At 42.5% G+C, this 21,974-nt stretch overlaps 1 protein-coding gene across 1 annotated transcript in view; it reads right to left on the bottom strand.

Annotated features, from left to right (window-relative positions):
* Positions 1-1,971: 1,971 nt before the first annotated feature.
* The window catches only part of LYPD6B (LY6/PLAUR domain containing 6B), a 33,725-nt gene continuing 13,722 nt past the window's right edge, over positions 1,972-21,974 (bottom strand). The window contains exons 2-6 of the mRNA XM_085067168.1: positions 8,730-8,830; positions 7,441-7,580; positions 6,276-6,374; positions 4,712-4,842; positions 1,972-2,817 (exon numbers count right to left, since the gene is read on the bottom strand). Coding sequence (XP_084923294.1) covers positions 2,653-2,817; positions 4,712-4,842; positions 6,276-6,374; positions 7,441-7,540 — 495 coding nt within the window. The 5' untranslated portion in view covers positions 7,541-7,580; positions 8,730-8,830 and the 3' untranslated portion in view covers positions 1,972-2,652. The remainder of the gene's footprint in view (positions 2,818-4,711; positions 4,843-6,275; positions 6,375-7,440; positions 7,581-8,729; positions 8,831-21,974) is intronic.

The following is a 21,974-nucleotide window of genomic DNA, read 5'->3' as shown; positions in this document are numbered from 1 at the left end:
GAGTCTTGCAGACAGAGATCTGAAAATCCAGGAAACCTGGAAATATTGAACATGAAAATTCCGCCATAAATTCAGGTGGGATTTGCTGTACAGTTGTTAATCCTCCCCAAATATGGTGAATTTTAACACTTTTCTCTCAGCACATTTTTCCTACAAAGCCAGCATTTAACATAAAATCCAAGCAGCGTTTTCTGTGGAAAAAAATAAAAATGCAGCGAAGGGAAAAAGGGATATTTTCCCATAAAATGGGAAAAAATGGATTTTCCCATAAAAATGGATATTCCCTGCTAAATTCCCTATTTCCTCTCCCAGTGCCTGTTTGTGCAGCATCACCCCTGGATTAACAGTATTTCCACCTTCAATTCCCTGTTCAAAATAATCCCAAATTTTGCCCTGACAAAGCCATGGATGCATCCAGCTGACTACAACTCTTCCTTAATATTCTCCACGCTTGGAATTCTTTCATTTTAAAAAATAAAAAATCCAACACTGAATCCTTCCACACACCCAGGCTGCATCCTTGAACCTTCAGCTGATTTATTGTGGTTCATCCCAAACAATCCTTTCCCAAAAGCAAAAACATTTGATGAGGTTTAAAATCTTCATTTGAAGGTTTCTTTGCTTTCCAGTGAGGAGAAAGGGGGAAAAAATTGTTCAATCAAGAAAAAAACACAGATTTTCCCTCCTAAAATATCCTTTTTTTGTCGGTGCAGAGAACCTGCATCTCATTTCTCCAGGGTCTCCCTGCCATTCCCAAAAGCTCTGGAATGGCATTTCCAACACAAAAAAGATCAACGTTTATAGGATTTTAATGTAAATTGTTTACAGTAAAGTCCCATAAGGCCATAAGGCACTTGGAGGCCTCGTTGGGATTGCAATGATTATTCCCAGAAATTGGATTTGGGAGCATTTTGCACTTAGAGGCAAAACCAGGGAAAATCCGATGGTGGGAAAGACTTCACTTGGTGAAGGAATTCCCCACGGAGCAGAGAGCAAGCCTGGGAAGGTCTTCCCACTAGCAAAAAAAATCCTTTCATGTGGACAAATCCCTCATGGAGCAGAAGGATGATGTCAATTATGGGATCATCATGGAATTATGGAATGGTTTGGGGTGGAAAGGACCTTAAATCCCATCCCAGTCCATCTCTGCCATGACAGGGACAATTCCACTGTCCAACCTGCCCTTGGACACTTCCAGGGATCCAGGGGCAGCCACAGCTTCTCTGGGAATTCCAGCCCAGCCAGGAATTCCCAATTCCCAATCTCCCATCCATCCCTGCCCTCTGGCAGTGGGAAGCCATTCCCTGTGTCCTGTCCCTCCAGCCCTTGTCCCCAGTCCCTCTCCAGCTCTCCTGGAGCTCCTTCAGGCCCTGGCAGGAGCTCTGAGCTCTCCCTGGATCCTTCCCTTCTCCAGGGGAACATTCCCAGCTCTCCCAGCCTGGATCCAGAGCAGCTCCAGCCCTGCTGGATGGCACAGCCATGGCCACGAGAATCCAGACCCCGAAAAACTCAAAAAAAATCCAGAACTATTTTCCCTCAGCAAGGGAAAAGCATTTCCATCCAATTGTTGTAGCTGCACCATCGCCCATCCAGAAACCACAGGTTGATTTTCACACACTTCTTTCCATTCTAACAGTATTGTAGAGGCAATTTTGGAATGCAAACAAGCCTGGAAATATTTCAAAGCCTTTTTTTTTTTACAGCTAAATAGAGTTAGTGACATAAAATAGCAAATAATGAAGGCAATATTGATGGAAAAGACCCCCAGTTTGTAGTTGCTTGAATTTTTTGGGTGACAGTTCCAAATCTCTTTTTTTTTAGCCAGTTTTAGGGATGCATCCTTCCTGAAAAACATCCATCAGGACAAGGATATTCCTGGGAGAAACCTGTGCAAATCAGGAGAGAACACAGCAGGCTTCCCTCCTTATTTATCCCAAGTGCCCACTTGGAATTTTTAGGATTTTTGTGATTTTAAAATCGTGATAACACCAACATCACACAAATGGTGTTTATCATTTATCAAGGAAATAATCCCTTTGGGGTGGAAGATCAGGAATTCTGCTCTAGCTGCTCAAACAGAATTTTTAGGAATTCTGCATTTCCCACTGCTTTAAAACGGGAGGACGATGCATTTCTCAGAAATAAAAAGATAAAATTCTGTATTATTGCCAGGAGAAATGATAGCTCTGATCAAGCAGGAAAAAAAAAATTTGTTCTCTATGAAAACCAGAGGTATTCTCTATGAAATAAAGATAACAAACCAAAAATCTCCGTGTTCTTTATGCACATAAAAGGTTTAAAACCACTTTCCACCTCTCCACATCGACCACCCAAAGCTCCTTCGGACTGATTGTCACCGTTCTGTCCCAAAAACACGCCAAGCAAATGTGCATTTTTTTCCCCCTCAGAAAACAGGGAATTTTCCTCAGAAAACAGGGAATTACACCAACTTGAGTCCACCCTGCTGCCTGATCCACCAGGGGATTTATTCCAACCCTGATGCCGAGGGAAGAATTCCCCTAAAACACCCAAGGAGTTCGGGATGAGCTTTCCCACCGCGCCCTTCAACTGGCGGTAATTCAGGAATATCAGTGACTTCTCCTTGGAGATCCTGGAGGTTTTGCTGGCTGGGGGCTGTCCCAGGCAGCTGTGTCAGGACAGGGCCATTGTCACCAGTGTCACCAGCAGTGCCACCTGGGGCATTTCCCGGCTGGCCGCGGATGTCCTGCGCGCCTGGAGGACGGCAAAGACGGCGTTGGTGGCGTTGGTGGGAATCTCCACGTTGCAGATCATGCCTTCACAGCAGGAAACACACTCCTGGTGGGAGAAAAGGGTCATTAATTCAGGGGTAATCAATTCAGGGGTCATTAATTCAGGGGTAATCAATTCAGGGGTAATTAATTCGGGGTGGTTAATTCTGAGTGGCTTTAAGACAGAAATGCACATTTCGTGTCGCAAAATTGAGCTGAAGACTCAATTCACTGCCAGCCTGGCCCAGGGGAAAAGGTGAAGCAGATCTGCTAAAAGTCATCCTGAAATCAAATCTATCCAAACTTCCTATCCAAACACATCCAAAATATCAAATATAGCCAAATATATCCAGTTTTCCTGGAGGAACTCATCCCATGGATGTCCCCAGGCTGAGGTGGGTGTCACATCCACTGACACTCTGCATTATTTTGGTAAAAACAGAGCTTCCCCTTCCAACCCAGCAGCTAAAAATATGCACTGGAACCTCTCAGGATTCAGCTTTTTTAAGGTGAGAAATCCTGACTCTACAAACTTCCTTCCCTTTCAATTTTCCCCTCGAGGTTTTGAGGTCAGTGCAGCTCCGTGTGCTGAACCCACACTTGGTTTTGCAGTTTCTGGAGCCACCAAAGCCCTGACACTGCTGATTTCCGGGGAGAATCCAAACCCAATGCTCTTCACTTCACCCCCTTACTGGAAAAACAAGAGAATAAATGAATAAAATGTCAATTTTTGTCTAATCCGAAAGCTCAGCAACTTTTTAAAGATAGAATCTCTGCCCCTGGCTGGGAGTTGGAATGAAATTAGCTTTAAGGTGTTTTCCAACCCAAACCAGGCTGGGATTTTACAATTCTATGGAAGTGCAGCAGGAGGCAGGATGCAGAGTCATATTATTCCCTCAAAACCAGCTGGAATTACTGGGATTTGCTTCAGAAAATGCACAAATCCTTTCATATCTAACACAGATGGATGCTGCCTGCTTTGTTTTTGGGGTCTGAGATTGTTCACGTTAAAAATAACAGAATTAATCTGCACATATTCCTATTTAGGAATTAGTGAATAATATGAAATAATATTCTGACAGGCCAAGCTTGATTAAGAACAAACTTGATGATGAAGAATAAACTGGATTATTAAGAATAAACTCGATTAACAAGAATAAACTTGATTATTCAGAATAAACTTGACTAACAAGAATAAACTTTCCCCCATCATCCCAAGGATGGGAGAAGACACCAGATTCTGCCTTTTCCCATGGAACAAAAGCTCAGCTGTGCCTTGCTTAAGCCCATGGCAAACAGAATCTTGCACAACCTCCCTGAGAGCCCAAATCCTTGCTCTGGGTACACCCCAGAGCAGCCAGGTACTCCCCAGGAGTCACTGCCACCCTGTCCCACCCCAGCAGGAGCAGGGCAGCAGGAACCAGGGCTTGGTCCTGCTTGTCCTGCAGAAATCCCATTGTTCCTCGCCGGAGAGGAGCAGGAAAAACGAGTCCTGGAGTGCTCAGCTCCAGCTCAAGGGTTTCCTTACACCTGGAGTAGGGCAGGAGAAGGGCAGGAGTAGGGCAGGAGCAGGGCAGGAGTAGGACAGGAGCAGAGCAGGAGCAGGGCAGGAGCAGCTCTCTTACACGAGGAGCAGGGCAAGAGTAGGACAGGAGTAGGGCAGGAGCAGCTCTCTTACACCAGGAGTAAGGCAGGAGCAGCTCTCTTACATGAGGAGCAGGGCAGGAGTAGGACAGGAGCAGGGCAGGAGCAGCTCTCTTACACCAGGAGCAGGGCAGGAGCAGGGCAGAAGTAAGGCAGGAGTAGGGCAGGAGCAGGGCAGGAGCAGGTCTCTTACACCAGGAGCAGGGCAGGAGTAGGGCAGGAGCAGCTCTCTTATGCCTGGAGTAGGGCAGGAGTAGGACAGGAGCAGGGCAGGAACAGCTCTCTTACACCAGGAGTAAGGCAGGAGCAGCTCTCACCGTGTGCCCGCTGTCCCCGTGCTGGTGGCACCCGGCCAGGTGGCACTCCTCGCCCGTGGCACATCTCTTGGTGACCGAGGTGCTCTCCCCGCGGGCTGTGAAGAGGTGAACCGTCAGGCAGTACCGAGTGCCTGCAAGGGAAAATCGAGCCGTTCATCTCCAGGAATTTAGGGTTCTAACAGGGTTTCAATTAGGGAAATATTCCCCAAAAATGGCTCTACAAAGCTGACTGTGACTTCATCAAAAGGGCATCTAGCAGGAAATTAATTTGAATTAATCTGAATGGCATTTGAAACTCAACTGACCCTTCAAACCTCCAGAAAGCTGCTTTTATTGAAATGACTAATTAGCAGCAGACTCTAATGGTGTTTTATTTATTTCCTCTCCTCGTTTTGGCAGCACATTCCTGCTCGGTTTCGGATTTGTTTCCTCATTCCTCTGCTTTGCTTCTTCCCCTTTCCCACCATTACTGCCAATGTCACCAGGAAGAAAAACGAGGAACCATGTCCATTTTTTTTCCGTGTTTTATCCTCCTCTCACCCAGGTGTGATCCCCAGCCAGGCAGGTCCTGCTGCTCACAGGGAACCATTAAATGCTGGGATGGGATCCAAAGGGAAGAGGGAAAGGCTCCAGAGGGAATTCTTCAGGTTTTTTTAAGCAACATCTTTAAATTTAACTCCTGGGAAGCATCATTATATTTTTATTTATATCTATATATAATATATATACATATGTGTGTGTATATGTGTATATATATATATATTAAAAAATGTGTATATATATGTATATAAATATGTATATATATACATGGAGAAACATATATAGCTATTAATATTGAGGTATCATTAAGAAATTGGCAAGTATATTAATATTCTTATCATTAAGAAATTGGCAAGTATGTTAATATTCTATACATGGAGAAACATATGTAGTTATGAACATTGATATACTATGAAGAAATTGGTAAGTATATTAATATTCTGTACATGGAGAAATATGCAGTTATGAATATTGATATATTATTAAGAAATCTGGAAGAATATTAATATTCTACACATGGAGAAACATATGGTTATTAATATTAAGATACTATTAAGAAATCCAGAAGAATATTAATATTCTATACATGGAGAAACATATGTAGTTATTAATGTTGATATAGTATTAAGAAATCTGTAAGAATGTTAATATTCTATACATGGAGAAACATATATTTATGAATATTGATACATTATTAAGAAATTGGTAAATATATTAATATTCTATACATGAAAAATATATACAGTTATGAAAATTGATATATTATTAAGAGATCTGTAAGAACATTAATATTATATTTTTATCCATTATATAAAATTGCGAGAGACACAGATAAACAATTTCTCTCCGTTGCTCTGCACTCTGAAATGACCAAAATTCCCCTGTCAGCAGGAACGATCTGACTCAGGCATTAAACTGAGGCTGGCACAGGAATGCCACCCATCAGCCAGCCTGGGGGTGAGTCAGGAAAAGCGAATTTCCATCTCACAAAGGATCTCCCGAGCCCAGCGTTACTCACACTTACTTTCAGGACACCACCTATCCTCAGCCCAGCGGTTGCAGTTGTAGTTGTCCACAGCGTTGTCACAGGTGAAGCACTTGAAGCTGTTGGGGAATGGAGTGGCTTGGGAAGCAGGAAAACACAGTCAGTTGGAAGTGTTGAGGGGAAAAAAAATGAAAATATTCAGAATAATGCTTGCGCAGGCATGTATTTACAAAATTAATTATATATATTTACATCTTTTCGCTGTCAGACAAATAAAACAAGTTTTGCAGAATTTTTTTTTTTGTTTTTTTTTGGTTGTTTTTTTTTCTAGGCCTGAACTTAAAATCTATCCTCGTATTTTCCCTCCCATAACCCAAAATTGTGGTGGGAAAAGGAGGAAAAAAGGAACAATTCATCTCCCTCCTCGTGGAGGTTAAACCCAAACCCACATTTTCCTCTGATGGAAAAACTGCATTTCCTGAGCTCTAACTCGGCAGGAGAAGTCAAACCCTCTAAATGAAGCCATCCAGAGGACTCTTTAAAAAACCTTATTTGCATGATTCAAATGAATTTTTTGGAGGTGCACAGTTCATTAGGTGCACATGTTCCATCCAGCCATTATCCTGGCTGCTTTAATGAGGCAGATAATGCAAATGAAGGGATGGAACACTGCTGATGCCAGATAAGGGGCAAAAAAAAAAAAAAAAGAAAAGGAAAAAAAAGATACCATTAGTGCCAACTGGCTTCACAGGTCCCACGGGGGTTTTAATTACCTTCAGACTGAATTAATTGCACACAGCAACACCTATTCCTTCCCTTACAAAACCCCCAGCAAGATAAAAGCCCCAAAACCACCTGCTCTGGATTATTTACACTGCATAATTTCCTCTGTAGGGAGGCAGAAAAATATCAGAAAAGCCCTTTAAAAACGTCCAAAAACTCATGAACTCTTTAATTTAGCAATGCAGGCGACTTATTTCCATTCTCAGCCAACTTGTAAAATGTTGAGGATAAAGGGCTGTGGGGTGAGAAGCAGAATATTCATTTTCAAAGTTTCTGTGGGACAAACAGGAGCCAAACACCTGAACCCCGAAGGACTGGAAGGATGTGGCGAATAATTCAAATTTCAAGCTGGAATTCCACACGGAAAAGGCTAGAATTCCACCTGGAAAAGGGCAGAATTCCACCAAAAATGCCTACTTACGGTCTGGCGGAGGTCTGACGTTGTGAAAGTTGATGTTCTCAGCTGAAAGCCAATTTCCCGACAGGAGGAAAAACGGGAGAAGGGCTGCGGCCAGCACCATCCTGGGGGTCACTGCTCATGGAAATCCACCCTGCTCAGGCCTGGGGAAGCAACAAAACACATTATTCCCTGGGAATGGGGAGAAGCTGAGGTGGAGGACGAGAAATTCCCTGCGAAATGCAGCCGGGAATGCCAGCGAGCAGCACTGCTGGGAGACACAAAGCTGGGCTGGTGGTGCCTTCTGCTGGCCAGAATTCCTCACACAGGGCTTGGAATTCCAGAAAAAATTCAAGTTCAGGTTATTCCTCCCATCCGTTTGTCCTTCCGAGCAGCGGGAATGTTGAAAATTCCTTGGAAGGATTCCTAGAAATCAACAGGGAGATTGATTTTCCCTGAATTTCCTGAATTTCCTAAATTTCCTGAATTTCCCACTCGGAATAAACAGCACTGAGGAAGGGAAATGAAGAGAAATCTCAATTTCAACACCAATTCCTTAGCTGAGGCAGAGAAATTTAGCTTCAGCTGAGCAACATCATCTGAATTTTAAGTGAATTTTGCACTGTCATGGCATTAAAAAGTAGAAGTGTGAACTCAATTTTATTTCTTTTTCAAGTGGGAAAAAGAAGGTGCCTGGGGATGGCACAGATATTTTGGAGAAGGGCAGGTTGGGAACTTCAGAGGGATAAAATGGAATTACCCAAAAAATCCATTTATTTAGCCCTGCCTGGGTGATCTGCTAAGGCTGTAAAGAACTGAACATTTTTTTCCGGGGTTGATATTTAAATTTCCACACCTCCAGCCCAATCCAGGGAATTGTGGTGAATCCCAGTGACCCTGGAGCTTGGCTGGGATATTAAAAAGCACCATCAGCCTCCCTCCTGCCATGCAAATCCCCAGCAGGACAAACGAGCTGGAGTGGAGCCTCCTGCCGAACCAGAGCCAGAGGCATTCCCTCCAAATTCCCTGGCACACCCTGCCCAGCCTGGAAATGGTGCTCCTCAGCAGAGCAGCGAAATCAAGGAATTTCCCTCTTTTCCCTGTGGTTTTGGATCCGTTTGGATTTTCCCTTTTTCCGACAGAGATGGTTTTGCCAACTGACCGAACGACAGAATGCCGTGAATTGTGAATTTTATTGTGGATTTAACCATCCTGTGTGAGACCTGCTTATGGAATCCTGGCTTTACTTCAGGAGATATTTCAGGAGATATTTCAGGAGATATTTCAGGAGATATTCCAAAGTCACAGCTCACCTCTACTCCCGCTGTACTTCCAGCACAGTTTTCCACAGGATGATCCAGATTTCTTCTGGCTGCAGCCCAGGAGGATCTACAGGAGGATCAAGCAGAAGAATCTGTAGAAAACAAACAGCAACAGATCATCAAAATTCTGTCCTGAAGAAATTAATTAGCATGAAATTAAGGTCAAAATTAGTTTTTTTATAATGAAATATCCAAAGAATCACCTGGACAACACAGGTTGGCTTTGCCTTATTGTTTTGCTCCAGCAGAAATTGAAATTCCCTCTTCCCCTGGGATATCCCAGTGCCATAAAAGAGAAATAAATGACAAAAAGGGAAGGAATGAGGCTCAGTCCATCCCTGAGGATGAGTTTCCTCCTCTTGCCCAGCAAAGCCATTACAGGGTGGGACCAAACTGCACCCCACAAGGGAACATTCCCAACTCCGGAAATATCCCAACTCCCCACACCAGTTACGCCCAAAATAGAAGCCCCAAACCAGCAGCAAGAGAACCTGAGAGAGCAAAGGCAAACCCTCAGCCTCCCAATTAGAGGCTGATGGACAAACAGGTCCTCCCAAGGTGTGGAGTTGATATAATCCTGGAATTCCAAGTAGGCTGCAATTTCCAGAGCCAATTCCCGATCCTCGTTACCCTGTGGCTCTGCACCATCAGGGATCCCATTTTCCTGACTCCAACAGGGCTCCTTAATCCACCCTGGCTGGAGTGATGTTGGAAACAGGATGAGAAGAGCCTTTTTTGTGCCCCAAGCCATCGCCGTCCTTCCTGGATCCCTTGCAAAGCCCTGTGTTTATCCAGGAATCCCAGCATGGTTTGGGTTGGAAGGCACTGCAAAGCTCATCCAGTTCCACCTCCCTTTCAATTCCACACCTCCAGCCTGGCCTGGGACACTTCTGCCCTTGGAATATCTAAATCAACCCTGTTTTGATCCAGGATTTCACCAAATTTCAGTGTCTTTGGAGCAGCTTTGAATTATTTCGATTTCACCGCGCAGGAAGGGAGGGAATTTAAATATTCCAGAGCAGCTTTGAATTATTTTGATTTCACCCCACAGGAAGGGAGGGAATTTAAATATCCCAGTGCACAACATTCCCAAAACTCCTCTCCTCGTCCTGTACTTACTGCTGGCTCAAGGAAACTCTGCCTTTATGGGGAGACTGGGCTGTAATTGGATCTGAAGCACCTGGACAGCAGAGAAAAAGCACAATTCCACTTGTGCCACCTTGCTGCACTTCCAGCCTCTCTCCTTCTCCCTTCCCCCCAATTCCTATCCCTTTCCCAGGACAAAGTTGTGCCAAAAAAGGAAAATTTTTGACAATATAAACACAAAAAACCTGCTTTTTGGCTGGGCAAGGCTCAGTAAATTGACCTCCCAGTTTGATGCTGTCAAAGGTGTCGTTGTTTGCCCAGCAGGCCAATAAATAATGGATGCTGTTTGCCATGGCTTGGTTACACAGCTGCACCACCACGGCGTTCTCCACCCAAAAGGGAAAATATTAGCCCAAAAATTGGCTTTCATATCTCACCCAGAATCTTTCAAAAGCTTATTTTCTCCCCAGCCCCTTATCTCCGTTGCTCTAGCAGATAATATTATCTACCAGCGTGAGCAAATGTTTCATTAAGCCCAATTAGGAGCTCTCATTAACGAAGGGAAAAAAAAACTGTCACAACACGGAAGATTAACTTCTATAAACAAGAGCAAACAGGGAGCTGCAGCTCTCCTGGGGGAGGGAAGACAACCCAAGAGGGAAGGGCTGGTGCTATAAAAAACCCTCTGACTAAAATCCCATTTTGAGAAAACAACCAGGAACACAATGGCTGAACGAATTAATGAATGGATTCCAGCAGGTTGGAAGGTTTTTCTCTCTCTCTCACAGGGTGGGACAGCAAAGTAGGAAGCAGCATCCCTGATTTTAATAAAATTCAAGTCTGTCGACATTGTTTTTCCTGGCAGGGCTGCGGGGAGGATTAGCAGATGGAGCAGCAGATAGGGGATGCAAATGAAAACTTCCTGCTGTCGATTTTCAGGTGCTGCTGGATAATTGCAAAGGCTTCTGTCGAGCTGGTTAAACAGCACTTCAGGACATGAGAGCTCCACGTCCAGAGGGGTTGGATGTTCAGGGCTGAAAACCTAAAAGCTGACGGCACCACGTGGCTCTGCCCCAAATCCCAAGGGCCAGGAGGGAAATTCAAATCAGCTAAAAGGGCAAAAAGAGCTCTGTGGATCTCCCATTCTCAGGTTTTCCTCTGGAGATTATTTAATTCCATCTCAGTGCAAAACTCAGGAGTGAAGAAGTGGATAGAAAAGAAAAAAACCCCAAAAACAAACAAATAAACAAACAAAAAAACCAAAAAACAAAAAAAACCCCACCAAAAACCAACAACAAAAAAACCCAAAAAAACTCCACCAAAACCCAACCAACCAACCAAACCTAAACCAAAAAATTCCCATAATTTCCTTTAGAAAACAAGCAGACACATTAAAAATAAAAAGGGGGAGAAGCAAATATTTTGAAGCATTAACCCTCCTCCCCCCCCCAAAAAAATATTATTACAAATTTGCAAATCTAATTGCAATTGAAATCTGCCCTGCCCCAAATCCCAAAGGTCAGGAAGGAAATTCAGCTAAAAGGGCAAAAAGAGCTCTGTGGATCTCCCATTCTCAGGTTTTCCTCTCGAGACCATTTAATTCCATCCCACTGCAAAACTCAGGGAGTGAAGAAGTGGATGGGAACAAATTTAAAAAAACAAATGATAATTTTCTTCAGAAAATAGGCAGACACATTCAAAATAAAAAGGGAGGGGAGAAGTAAATATTTTGAAAAATTAAACCACCCGAAAATTAATACAGATCTGCAAATTTAAAACTATTTGCAATGGGAGTTTTCCCTTTTCTTCCCCTGCTGAGTTAAGTCTCTAGTTTTTCCCCTTTTTACCTCCCAGCGTGTTGTTATTGGCACAAACCACCCCAGAAAAAATTGGATTTTACACCTCACTGACAGACATGTGCACGGAGCAGCGCTGAACTCATCCCCAGGATTCCAACCATCTCCTCTCTCTGCACCCACAGCCCCACTTGGAACGGAGTTTGGCCTCAATGAGGAGAAATTAGAGAGCTCTTTATGGCAGATCTTGTTCAGGAAAAGCACAGCATGGCTGAGCTCAGGGGCTGATGTTGGCACAGGAGGTGTGTGATGCACCAAACACACAGTTGCTGTGATTTCAGAGAGGAAATAATGTCTGATGGATGAGATAAACCAGGGAAATACCACCAGAGTGAAGGATTTGCAAGGAGAAAACAAGGAAGGAAAGCTGAATTATTCCTTTGACAGCCCAAGCTGGCATTTAGGGTGAAATTCAGAATCCCCCACGGCAGATAGATGGATTTTCCCCATGTGGAAAATCATTTATTCTGCCTAAAGTTCCATTAATGAGATTAAATTTCTGATCCCCTCCTGCCAGTTTTCCACTTCCTCTGAGAACTGCACTTTGCCAAAGCTCTGGATGGCCAAAAGTTGAGATTGGAATGGATTTTCTACCTCCCCTGCAAGTGGTTTAAATCTCTCTCACACCTGTGCAAGACTGGAAATTGGAATTTAATGTGGCTCTGGAGAAAAGAGATTACAGGAATAAGCAGCATTTTTTTTCCCTTCCTTGAGACTTGGCTTAAGAATATTAAATTTATGGAATATTTAGGTTTAACAATATTAAATTTAGGGAATATTTAGGTTTAAGAATATCAAATTTACAGAATATTTTGGTGAATACCTCAGTGGATCTGACCCTTAGTAAACAATGAGGTTGACATGAATGAACACCTAATGTAGGAGAAAAAAATTCTGATTTTCAGTATTTTTCTTCCCCAAGTTTAGCTCCAGCCCACATGGAATAAAAGATCTCTTCAGTTCTGCTCCTATTCAGCAGTAATCCAGAGGGACAAAACAACACTGCTGCAACAAAATCAAGATATTTCTGTGTATTTCTACACACTAACTATTATTAAATGGAAAATGAATGTCTTCAGGTAGCTAAATTCAACCTCAGAAATACCCCTTGTTTTCACTGCCTGACTTTAAAAGCGAAATCTTATTTTCATCCCAAACTCTGAAATCCGGTTTTTAACCCAATGGATGCCATGGAGTTCCATTTCTCATTCCAGACAACAAAACAGGAGGAATTCCAAACAACAGCAGCAGGAATTTACACAATTTCCCCTTCTCCAAGAAATATTATGTTCCCTTTCAAATTCAAATTTAAGATCAAGAGCAGCACAGGAGAGATGTGCTGGCAGTGCTGGCAGGCAGAACTTCATCAAATCCTAAATCCTGCAAAACCTGCTGGAGCCTGGAGTGACCCCATGGGATCAGGGAAATCCAGAGGTGTGAAAGGTCCCAGAAAATTCCTCACAAACCTCCCCGTTCAGCTGGAATTCGGAATTAGGATTTCAGGGACAAGAGCTGAGCTCTTAAACCCAAAAAGCTGCTTTTCCACCCAATTCTGATGTCTGCAGTCATCACCCTTCACTTTACTCCTGGTTGATGCCTCAGCACCTTGGTGGGTTTTTCCAGCTGTTTGGGAAGAATAATGGATAAAAAAAACAAAATAACTGAAAAAACTGAAATAACTGAAATAACTAAAATAACTAAAATAAATAAAATAAATAAAATAACTAAAATAAATAAAATAAATAAAATCAGTTCCCTGTTCTTTCCTCCAGTTTTATTCAGAAGATTTTTCCCAGGACACAGAGGGTTTGGGATTGTGTCTGTGCTGATGGAATCCCACATTTTGTGCTGAAAGGAGATGAGGAAAAGGGAAATTACATTTATTGTGGTCAAGGTCCAAATAAAATATCCTTTACCCTCCTGGAGCTGAACACTTCACCAACTCTCCAGATTTCCTACAGTGACACAACTCCAGAGCCATTCTACTGTGGCAGCACAGATTCTTTCCCATGGGAATTTTTCTCTTCTTCCTCCTGTGTTTTGTAAATAAATAAAGTTTTTGTGTTATTGAAACGGTTTTTTTGGAAGATAGGCAGTCCAAGCCTGGCCAAGTAGCCTGGGGGAGGTTTTGAATTGGTCCAATCTGAACGACCTGTGAAAGTCTATAGAAGTTCTTAAAAGAAATCATAAATTCAGAATTTGTTCACCCAAGAAAGTCTCCTGACCCTTCACTCCGCTAGCAGTCCAACAGCGACATCCTGTTCCTTCCTACAGTTTTATCCAGAAGCTTTTCCCAAGACACAGAGGGTTTGGGATTGTGTCTCTGAAAGTCTATGTCAGTTCTTAAAATAAACAATAAATTCAGAATTGGTTCACCCCAGAAAGTCTCCTGACCCTTCACTCCTCTAGCGGTCCAACAGCGACATTCTACCGTCGTTTTCCCAAAAATAAGGAGATGGTCAAGAATCACGGAATATTCACTCTGGGAAAGGCTTTGAATATCACTGAAACACCCCAGCTCCACCAAAATGCCCTTGTGGCACCAGTTTGGGGCTGGAATTGCACTGGGATTGCAGAAAAACCCCACACAGAGCTGATCCTGGCAGAGTTGAAGGTGTGAAATTTCTCCCTGGCTGATGCTATCTGTGCCTGATGTCTGCAGCAGCTCCCTGTTCCAAGGAAATCCTTGAAATCCCAACAGCAGCAGCTCCTGGAATGCACCAGGAACGGCTGGGAATGTTCCCAGAGGGACACCAGCACTTCCCAGTGCTCCCTCACCCCATCCAGGGTGATGAATGAAGGAAGTTTAAAAGCAAAAATTAAAATTTAAAATTCAAGTTGTGACCAGTGAGGTCTAAATATTGAAACCACAGAGAGGGAACTTGAAGCTGCTCAAGTCATTCCAAGCTCTGGGAATTCCCATTTCTAAGCAATAAACGTGTGAGAATTAAAGTCCTTATTGAAAATGGAACTTTAAAAGCAGATAATATATATGTTATACATATATATTTATATATATGTATTTAAAAGTGATTTTTCAGGTTACGTTTTCATGATTTACATGATGTTTCTGTCTATCAAAAGGACTCCTCAGCATCACAGATAATACATGTTTTTATATATTATATATATTTAAAAGCAGGTGATTTTTCAGGTTACGTTTTCATGATTTACATGATGCTTCTGTTTATCAAAAGGACTCCTCAGCATCTCAAAAGTGAAGTGAGCTGCTGATTAAAAAAGGAAGTTTAAAATCAGTTGTGACCAGTGAGGTCTAAATATTGAACCCACAGAGAGAGAATTCCTGTCCTGAACTCCTCAAGTCATTCCAAGCTCTGGGAATTCCCATTTCTAAGGAATAAACATGTGTGAATTAAAGTCCTTATTGAAAATGGAACTTTAAAAGCAGATAATATATATATTATACATATATATATATATATATATGTATGTATTTAAAAGTGATTTTTCAGGTTACGTTTTCATGATTTACATGATGTTTCTGTTTATCAAAAGGACTCCTCAGCATCACAGATAATACATGTTTTTATATATTATATATTTAGAAACAGGTGATTTTTCTGGTTACGTTTTCACGATTTACATGAAATCTCTTTATCAAATTTTTTTTTCTTCATAAAATTTATCAAATCTGTTTGTCTGCTTTCTGTTTATCAAGAGGACTCCTCAGCATCACAAAAAAGTGATGGAAGCAGGAAAAGAGTGAAAATTCCAATTGCTTCCAAGTCAACACAGCATTTCTTACAGGAACAACTCTCCAGCTGCCAATAAAATCTCCTCATTTTACAGAACCAAATTCCCCAGCCAGTGGGAATCTCCTCCTTCCTCAATGCCAGGCAGAGCTAGAGGAAGCAATAAAGTTTATTACAGGAGAAAAAGAGGTTGGACAGCCTTTTGAAATAAGAGAACTTTCTGCTGCCATTCTGGGCTCTCAGTCATCCACCAAAAATGGGATTTGGGGATTGAAAAGGAGGAGCAGGGAAGGGAAAAATCAGAGCCAACATTCCTGAGCAGCTGCTGTTTAATTATTGGGATGCTGCTCCAGCAAAACCTCCTCGGTGCTTTCAGGAATATTTTAAAATATTCTGAATTTTTTATTTTTTTAGATATATTTCTACAAAGAAATGGATGGAACAGCTCAGGAAATTGTGCATTGGTTGGTCCCTTCCTCTGCCTCTGGTGGAACAGAATTTCACCTTTTAAAATGGAATTTATGAAGATGTGACTTCTCCCTGCCCTGTGTCCCTCCCTCCACCATCTCCCAAAATTTGGGGTTGTTTAAGGGCATTTAATGGAAGAAATGAGGAGATGAAGGATGATGATGATGATGATGATGATGATGATGATGATGATGATGTTGATGTTTCTAATGCAAAATAAAATGAAAATTTAAATACAACAACAAACCCCAGAACAGAGGGAGTTTCCTCCTCTAGTCTTCCCCTATAAATCATGGAATTCCTCCTCTAGTCTTCCCCTATAAATCATGGAATTCCTCCTCTAGGCTTCTCTGGTAAATCATGGAATTCCTCCTCTAGGTTTCCCCTTTAAATCATGGAATTCCAGATGGATTTGGGGTGGGAAGGACCTTAACTCCCATCCTGTCCCACCCCTGCCAAGGGTTCCACCTCCCACCACCCCAGGCTGCTCCAAACCCCATCCCACCTGGCCTTGGACACTTCCAGGCAAATCACACATTTCTACAGAAGAAAAAAAAAATCCAATTTACCAAATTCAAGCACGAAACCAAAACAATTATTACCCCACACACCAACTCCACATCCATCCCTCAGCTCTCCCTACAAAAACCTACAGCAGGATGAATAATAAAACCTATAGGATGGAAGCTATTTGGGGTCTCCAGCTCATCTAGTGGATTTAAGGCACTGAAAGCAAAAATCCCATTATAATATTCATTATTCCAAAGAACTTGGATCACACCCAGCCAACTGCATCACCACAATAAATAACTACGGCAGGAAGGATTTTTAGGTAGAGAAAGAAGAAACTCATTAGCCAAGATGAGAATAAAAAATTCTCCTTTCCCTCACAGGACAAAGCACAAACCTAGAATTAAAAAAAAAAAAAAAAAGGATACTTTGCCTTTTTCAGCCACCTAAGTGTAAAAATACCATTTTTTCCTGGAGAAGAGTGAGGAGATGCTGGAGCAGGGGCAGAATTCCTCCGGCTCTTATCAGACTCTGCACAAACAGCACAAAGTGCTGGGCGAAGATAAACTTCTCCAGCTGCTCAGGGCTGCTGCTGTTATCAAAAATGGGGTCAAAAAGTTAACCCAGCCAGGAGGGTTTTACAGCTGGAGCCCTTGAGAATAAATCCAAATTTGGAGACAAAAAAAGGCACGTGAGAAGTGAGGGAAAGCCAGGAGATAAGGCATGGGAAGGGCTGAACCCAGAGCAGATTAATTAATCCAAATTATCGGAGTCATCGATAAAAAGAGACAAGAAAATTAATTAACTGCTCTACAACCCTCCACAGAAATTATTCCAAAGGCAAAAGGGTAATTATCCTTCGTTTCCAGAGTTATTAGTAATAAGATTTAAATTATCTCAAAGTCAATATCAAGCAGGGGAAAATGTCCATTTATTCCCAGGCTAAAGCTTGGAAAGGCCAAATTTCCCACCTGCAAACATCTCCCATCCAAGGCAAGTCAGCAGCCTTCCCATTTTTCCAATATTTAGGAATAACTGCACACCTTAAACATATTTAATCCATGGCAGAGTGGGAGATGCTTGCTGGCAGCCAGAAATGTTGTGTTTTTATAGACACACGTTGAATTTTACACGTAATAACCTCAAAAAGAGGAGGTTTGTTAAAAAAAAAAAAAGGCACATCTGAAGCACCAGGTATAATTTAAAAATCGAATCTCTAAGATTATATTTTGGGATTATATAAATGGGATTTTGTCCATCCCTAAAGAACAGAAATCACCAGGATTTATCCAACCAGTGAAGGAAAAAGGTCTGACAAAGGAAAGACCACAGGAATTTCCTGCAGAACAGAAGGAAAAACATCCAGATGATGACCACAAGGATCCATATTTACAAACCAGGATGACTTCTGGGTGGGATTTACACCTAGGTGTAAATCAGGTGTAGAGCTGAGCCAAACCCAGCCTCTTTCTCCATTTCCACAGCCATTCTGAATAACCAACTTTACAAGACAATTGGCACCTCCAGCAGCTCCCCTGAGCTGTGACAGCCCGAGGTGCAGCAATCTGGGTCCCTGTTGGATAAATCCCTCCAAGCTGGCAGAAATCCCTGAGCCTGGAATGGCTCCAGAGCCAGCAGAGCTCCGACAGCCTCCCTTTGAACCTGGCCTCGCTTCAAAGGCTTGGGAGCGCGAAAAACAGGGTGGGGTGGAAAAAAAATAATCCCAATTTAATTATAAATGGAGCTGCAGAATCCCATCCACGTGAGAGTCGTCCTGCTTTGTGCCACGAGATCCTGCCGGGCTCGGAAAGCTGCCTGGGACAGGAAAACCTTGGCAAAATCCTCTGGAGAGCAGCAGAGCACGTGAGGAGGATCTGGAATGTTCCTCCTCGCCAAACTGCTGGAACTTTTTGGGTATTTTGCTCCAGGTTGAGGTTCTGGGCTTGGAAGGAGACAGGGAGGTGGAGGTGTGGCTGTGCTTTGCCAAAGTCCAAAAGTTTTCCTGCTTTTCTCACTTGACTGGTGGTTTTTGGGACCATCCATCCTCGTGGGTTTTGGGGTCATCCACCCCTTTTCCCACATTCTCATTATTATTAATTAGCCAGAATGTGAAGGCACAGTTGCCCAGTTGGGAGCTGGGGGTAAAATCCTGCATTTTAAACTTCACATGCAACAGAACACACCTGAAAAAGTCACCCAAAAATCTCCTGGCTGCACATATATAGTATATAATGTATAATGTATAATATGTAAAAATATATTACATACAATATACACTATATTATATATTATATATTATATATTATATATTATATATTATATATTATATATTATATATTATATATTATATATTATATATTATTATATATTACTTTCTACTTTTTTTCTTTTTTTTTTGCCTGGCTGGGTATATCCCTGATGATTTTCCTGACCCCACCAGGGCTGGGCATTTCAGGCAGGAAGAAGTTGGAACACGCCATGGAGTCTGGAAAATCCCAGAGGATTTCCTGGTCACTACCATCTTCTGTCCTTGGAGCAGCTGGAAGCTCCAAGGATTTCCTCAGCTGGAGGAGCTGGAAGCTCCAAGGATTTCCTCAGCTGGAGGAGCTGGAAGCTCCAAGGGTTTGCTCAGCTGGAGGAGGATCCTCATGGTCTCCATGCTTTGTGGGCAGGAAAGAGAGGAGGAAGGAACAAGAGCATGGGTGGAATTCATTGAGGGGGGAAAGGAGGAAGCAGAGAGCAGGGAAATGGCACAAACTCTTTGTTGAGGGATTTTTTCCTCGATTTTTTCCTCATTTTTTAACTGGATCAGTTTCCTTACCAAGTTCATCCCTGCAGATCATCTTCATCTACCAAGCTCATCTTCACCTTAATTCCTGAAGGTGGAGAAAGCAACAATTCCAGCCCCACAACACCTGGGGAATGTGAATCTGAGGGTGAGAAATCATCACCTGCCCCACACAAAACCCCATTGAACGACTATGAAAACCATTAAAAATGGAATTTTTTTCTCCTTTAGGATGGAACTCAATAATTATCACAGCACCCCTGAGAAGAAGGGAGCTCAGCACACAGTGTGTGATAAACTCTTGGAACAATCTGCTGATAAACAAAGGGGGTCTGTCTGGAATCCCTTCGCAATCACACCCTGAGAAACCCCTGAGCACCAAGGAGACACCAACCCTGCCCTTTGTGATTTTCCCAGCCTGCTGAAGGAAGCAGGGAGGCTGATTTTGTGGCCTGGAGCCAAGGGAATTAGTGGATATCCCACACCTGAGGTCACACGCTCCGCGCTCGAAGCTCATCAAGCGCAAATCCTCTCTTCTCCCAGTCGCGCAAATCCCGTCTCGTTTGAAGCCCAGTGCTTAATTGGGTTTTATTTCCAACGAGTGGGGAGGGTTTGATGTAGAAACAGGGAGGATATAATGAGGATTCAAGACGAATTGTTGCCTTTTGGGCAGTGAGAGACACCGCAGGCCTGTTTTATGTGGAGGAAAATGGGTTTTTAATGCTCACTTCAGGCTAACAACTGCTTGGCCCTGGAGAGAACAACTGGAGAAAACCTCATGTATTAAAATAAACAACTTTCTAGTCCTTGATGACAGAGACAATAAACAAGCCCGTGCTCCACATCCATTCCTGACACTTGAAGCGAGTAGAAACTGCAGATTAAAGAATGTGAAAAGTCTTTGGAGGAGAGCTAATCCCTGGGGAAAGATTGCTTTGGGTTTCAAATGTGGAAGCACGTTTGGAAGCAGACAAGTGAAGGAAATAAAGAAGAAAAAAACCTTTTCTCCAAACAGCGTTACCTAGCAAAAGGAACACGTGTTTGGTTGGGTTTGAAAAGTGATGAAAGCACAGTGGAAAATATGTTGAGATTAACAGAAACCAAAAAGAAAACATCAGCAGGTTCAAGTAGGATTGTGCTGGGAGTTTTTTCCAGGAGGTGCTATGCTTGGATTTATGAGAAAAAACAAAACTCTGCTTCAAGCAGGGTCTGAAGCCTTGCACTTGGTGTAAATTAATTTAAAAAGAGGATTTCAGCCTCTCAGATGTCTCTTCTAATTTCCCAGTCTCCATCCAGGCACTGAGATCCATCCACCCTTGGCAACTTCCAGGGAATCCTCCTTTGCACTAAAATGAAATTTCACTACAAATACATTGGCTGGGTCTCACTCTATCACACAATAAGAATCTAATATAAGTTAATTTGTGGCAAAGATTTGCCAGATTTCCCAAACAAAAAGGTTGGCGTTTCGTGGTTTGGGTTGGGCTTTTTTTTCCCTGCTCCAAAAAAATAAGCAGGAGGACATTTAAAATATTTTAATTGCCCCAATTTGTTTCCGTGGCCATAATACAAATTAAGGCATGAAATTCACAACAGAATCCAAAAACACTCCCAATGCTGCCCTTTTTTAAACAGGAAAATACACACAGTTTGATTTACATCTCCCATCCTGTCTCTTCTATCACCTCATCTCTCTCACTGCACTGAGGTCTGTAATTTTCAAATATTGGTCCTTGCTGTTAAAAGAAAAGGCAATAAAATCAAGTTCAGTGCATATTTTATTAGCAGACCTGCTGACAGGCTGAAAATCTGCATCCCATGTCACAGCTCTTGGCCTTTTCAAGTCTGTTTCCATGTCAGGAGCTTAATGAGCAGAAAACCAAACAAGAACTCCAAAGATCAATGTCATTCAACAAAACCTTTTGCCTTTTTTTTTTTTCCCCCAACGTGTGCATTCCTGAGAAGACAATGATGACAGATTGAATGTCAAAACCTTTTACATTTTTTTCTAACCATTTAAATTTTTTTTTTTAACTCTTAAAAATAAGCTTGGAGCTTACGCAATGTGAAAGCCAAAAAAACCTTGAAATAAAAGACACACTTGGCCTTCATCTGAGGCTGATTTAGCAGCTCTTATTTCTTCCACGGGTCTAATCGTATTTTATTTATAGAAACACCTTGCTTTGTTATGTTAAGACAAACATTCAGGTGTTTTATGGTGGTAATTTCTCCAAGGCAGCAAACACAGCGCTGACATAATTCAAGTTAAATGCAGGAAGCCCTAACTCTGGAATTCCCTTCCCAGCATCACTCCTGGCTGCTGTTTGCTCTTGGAAAATCCCTGTCTGGAGAGTTTTGGTCTCCACTGCTCCATAAGCCACGGCTGAGCCTCCATATGCCATGGAAAACGAGACACAATCCCAACATCAGCCGTTTGCTGCTTCTCCGCAGAGCCAATTTCCCAGCACTGAAGTCACAGCGGGAAAGAGGATCTGAAAGGTTTTGAGTTGTTACAAGCCTGAGCAATTAAATCTCACACAAAAACACATTAATGCGTGGCCTAAGAGCCTCTGAGGTGAGGAAAGATTAATAACCTTGGTATTTAACGTCCTAATATAGCTGCAGGCACAGGGAATTTGCTCTGCCTGGTGTGCTCTGGGGGATTGCACTGCACAAGGCATATTCACAGCCTCAGGCTTTGCTGCTCAAATGGAAAATAAATCAAAATTGCAGTTTTTTGAGCGCTGGTCACTGCAATGCCAGGTCATTTCATAAAAAGGTGTTTGGGTGTTTCATTCACAGCCAGGATGTCAAA

Source organism: Lichenostomus cassidix, chromosome 7 (genome assembly GCF_008360975.1).
Source record: "Lichenostomus cassidix isolate B80296 chromosome 7, HeHo_3.0, whole genome shotgun sequence".
Taxonomy (NCBI): domain Eukaryota; kingdom Metazoa; phylum Chordata; class Aves; order Passeriformes; family Meliphagidae; genus Lichenostomus; species Lichenostomus cassidix.
The sequence above is the reverse complement of the archived record's forward strand: the minus strand, read 5'-3'. Positions and strand labels throughout refer to the sequence as shown.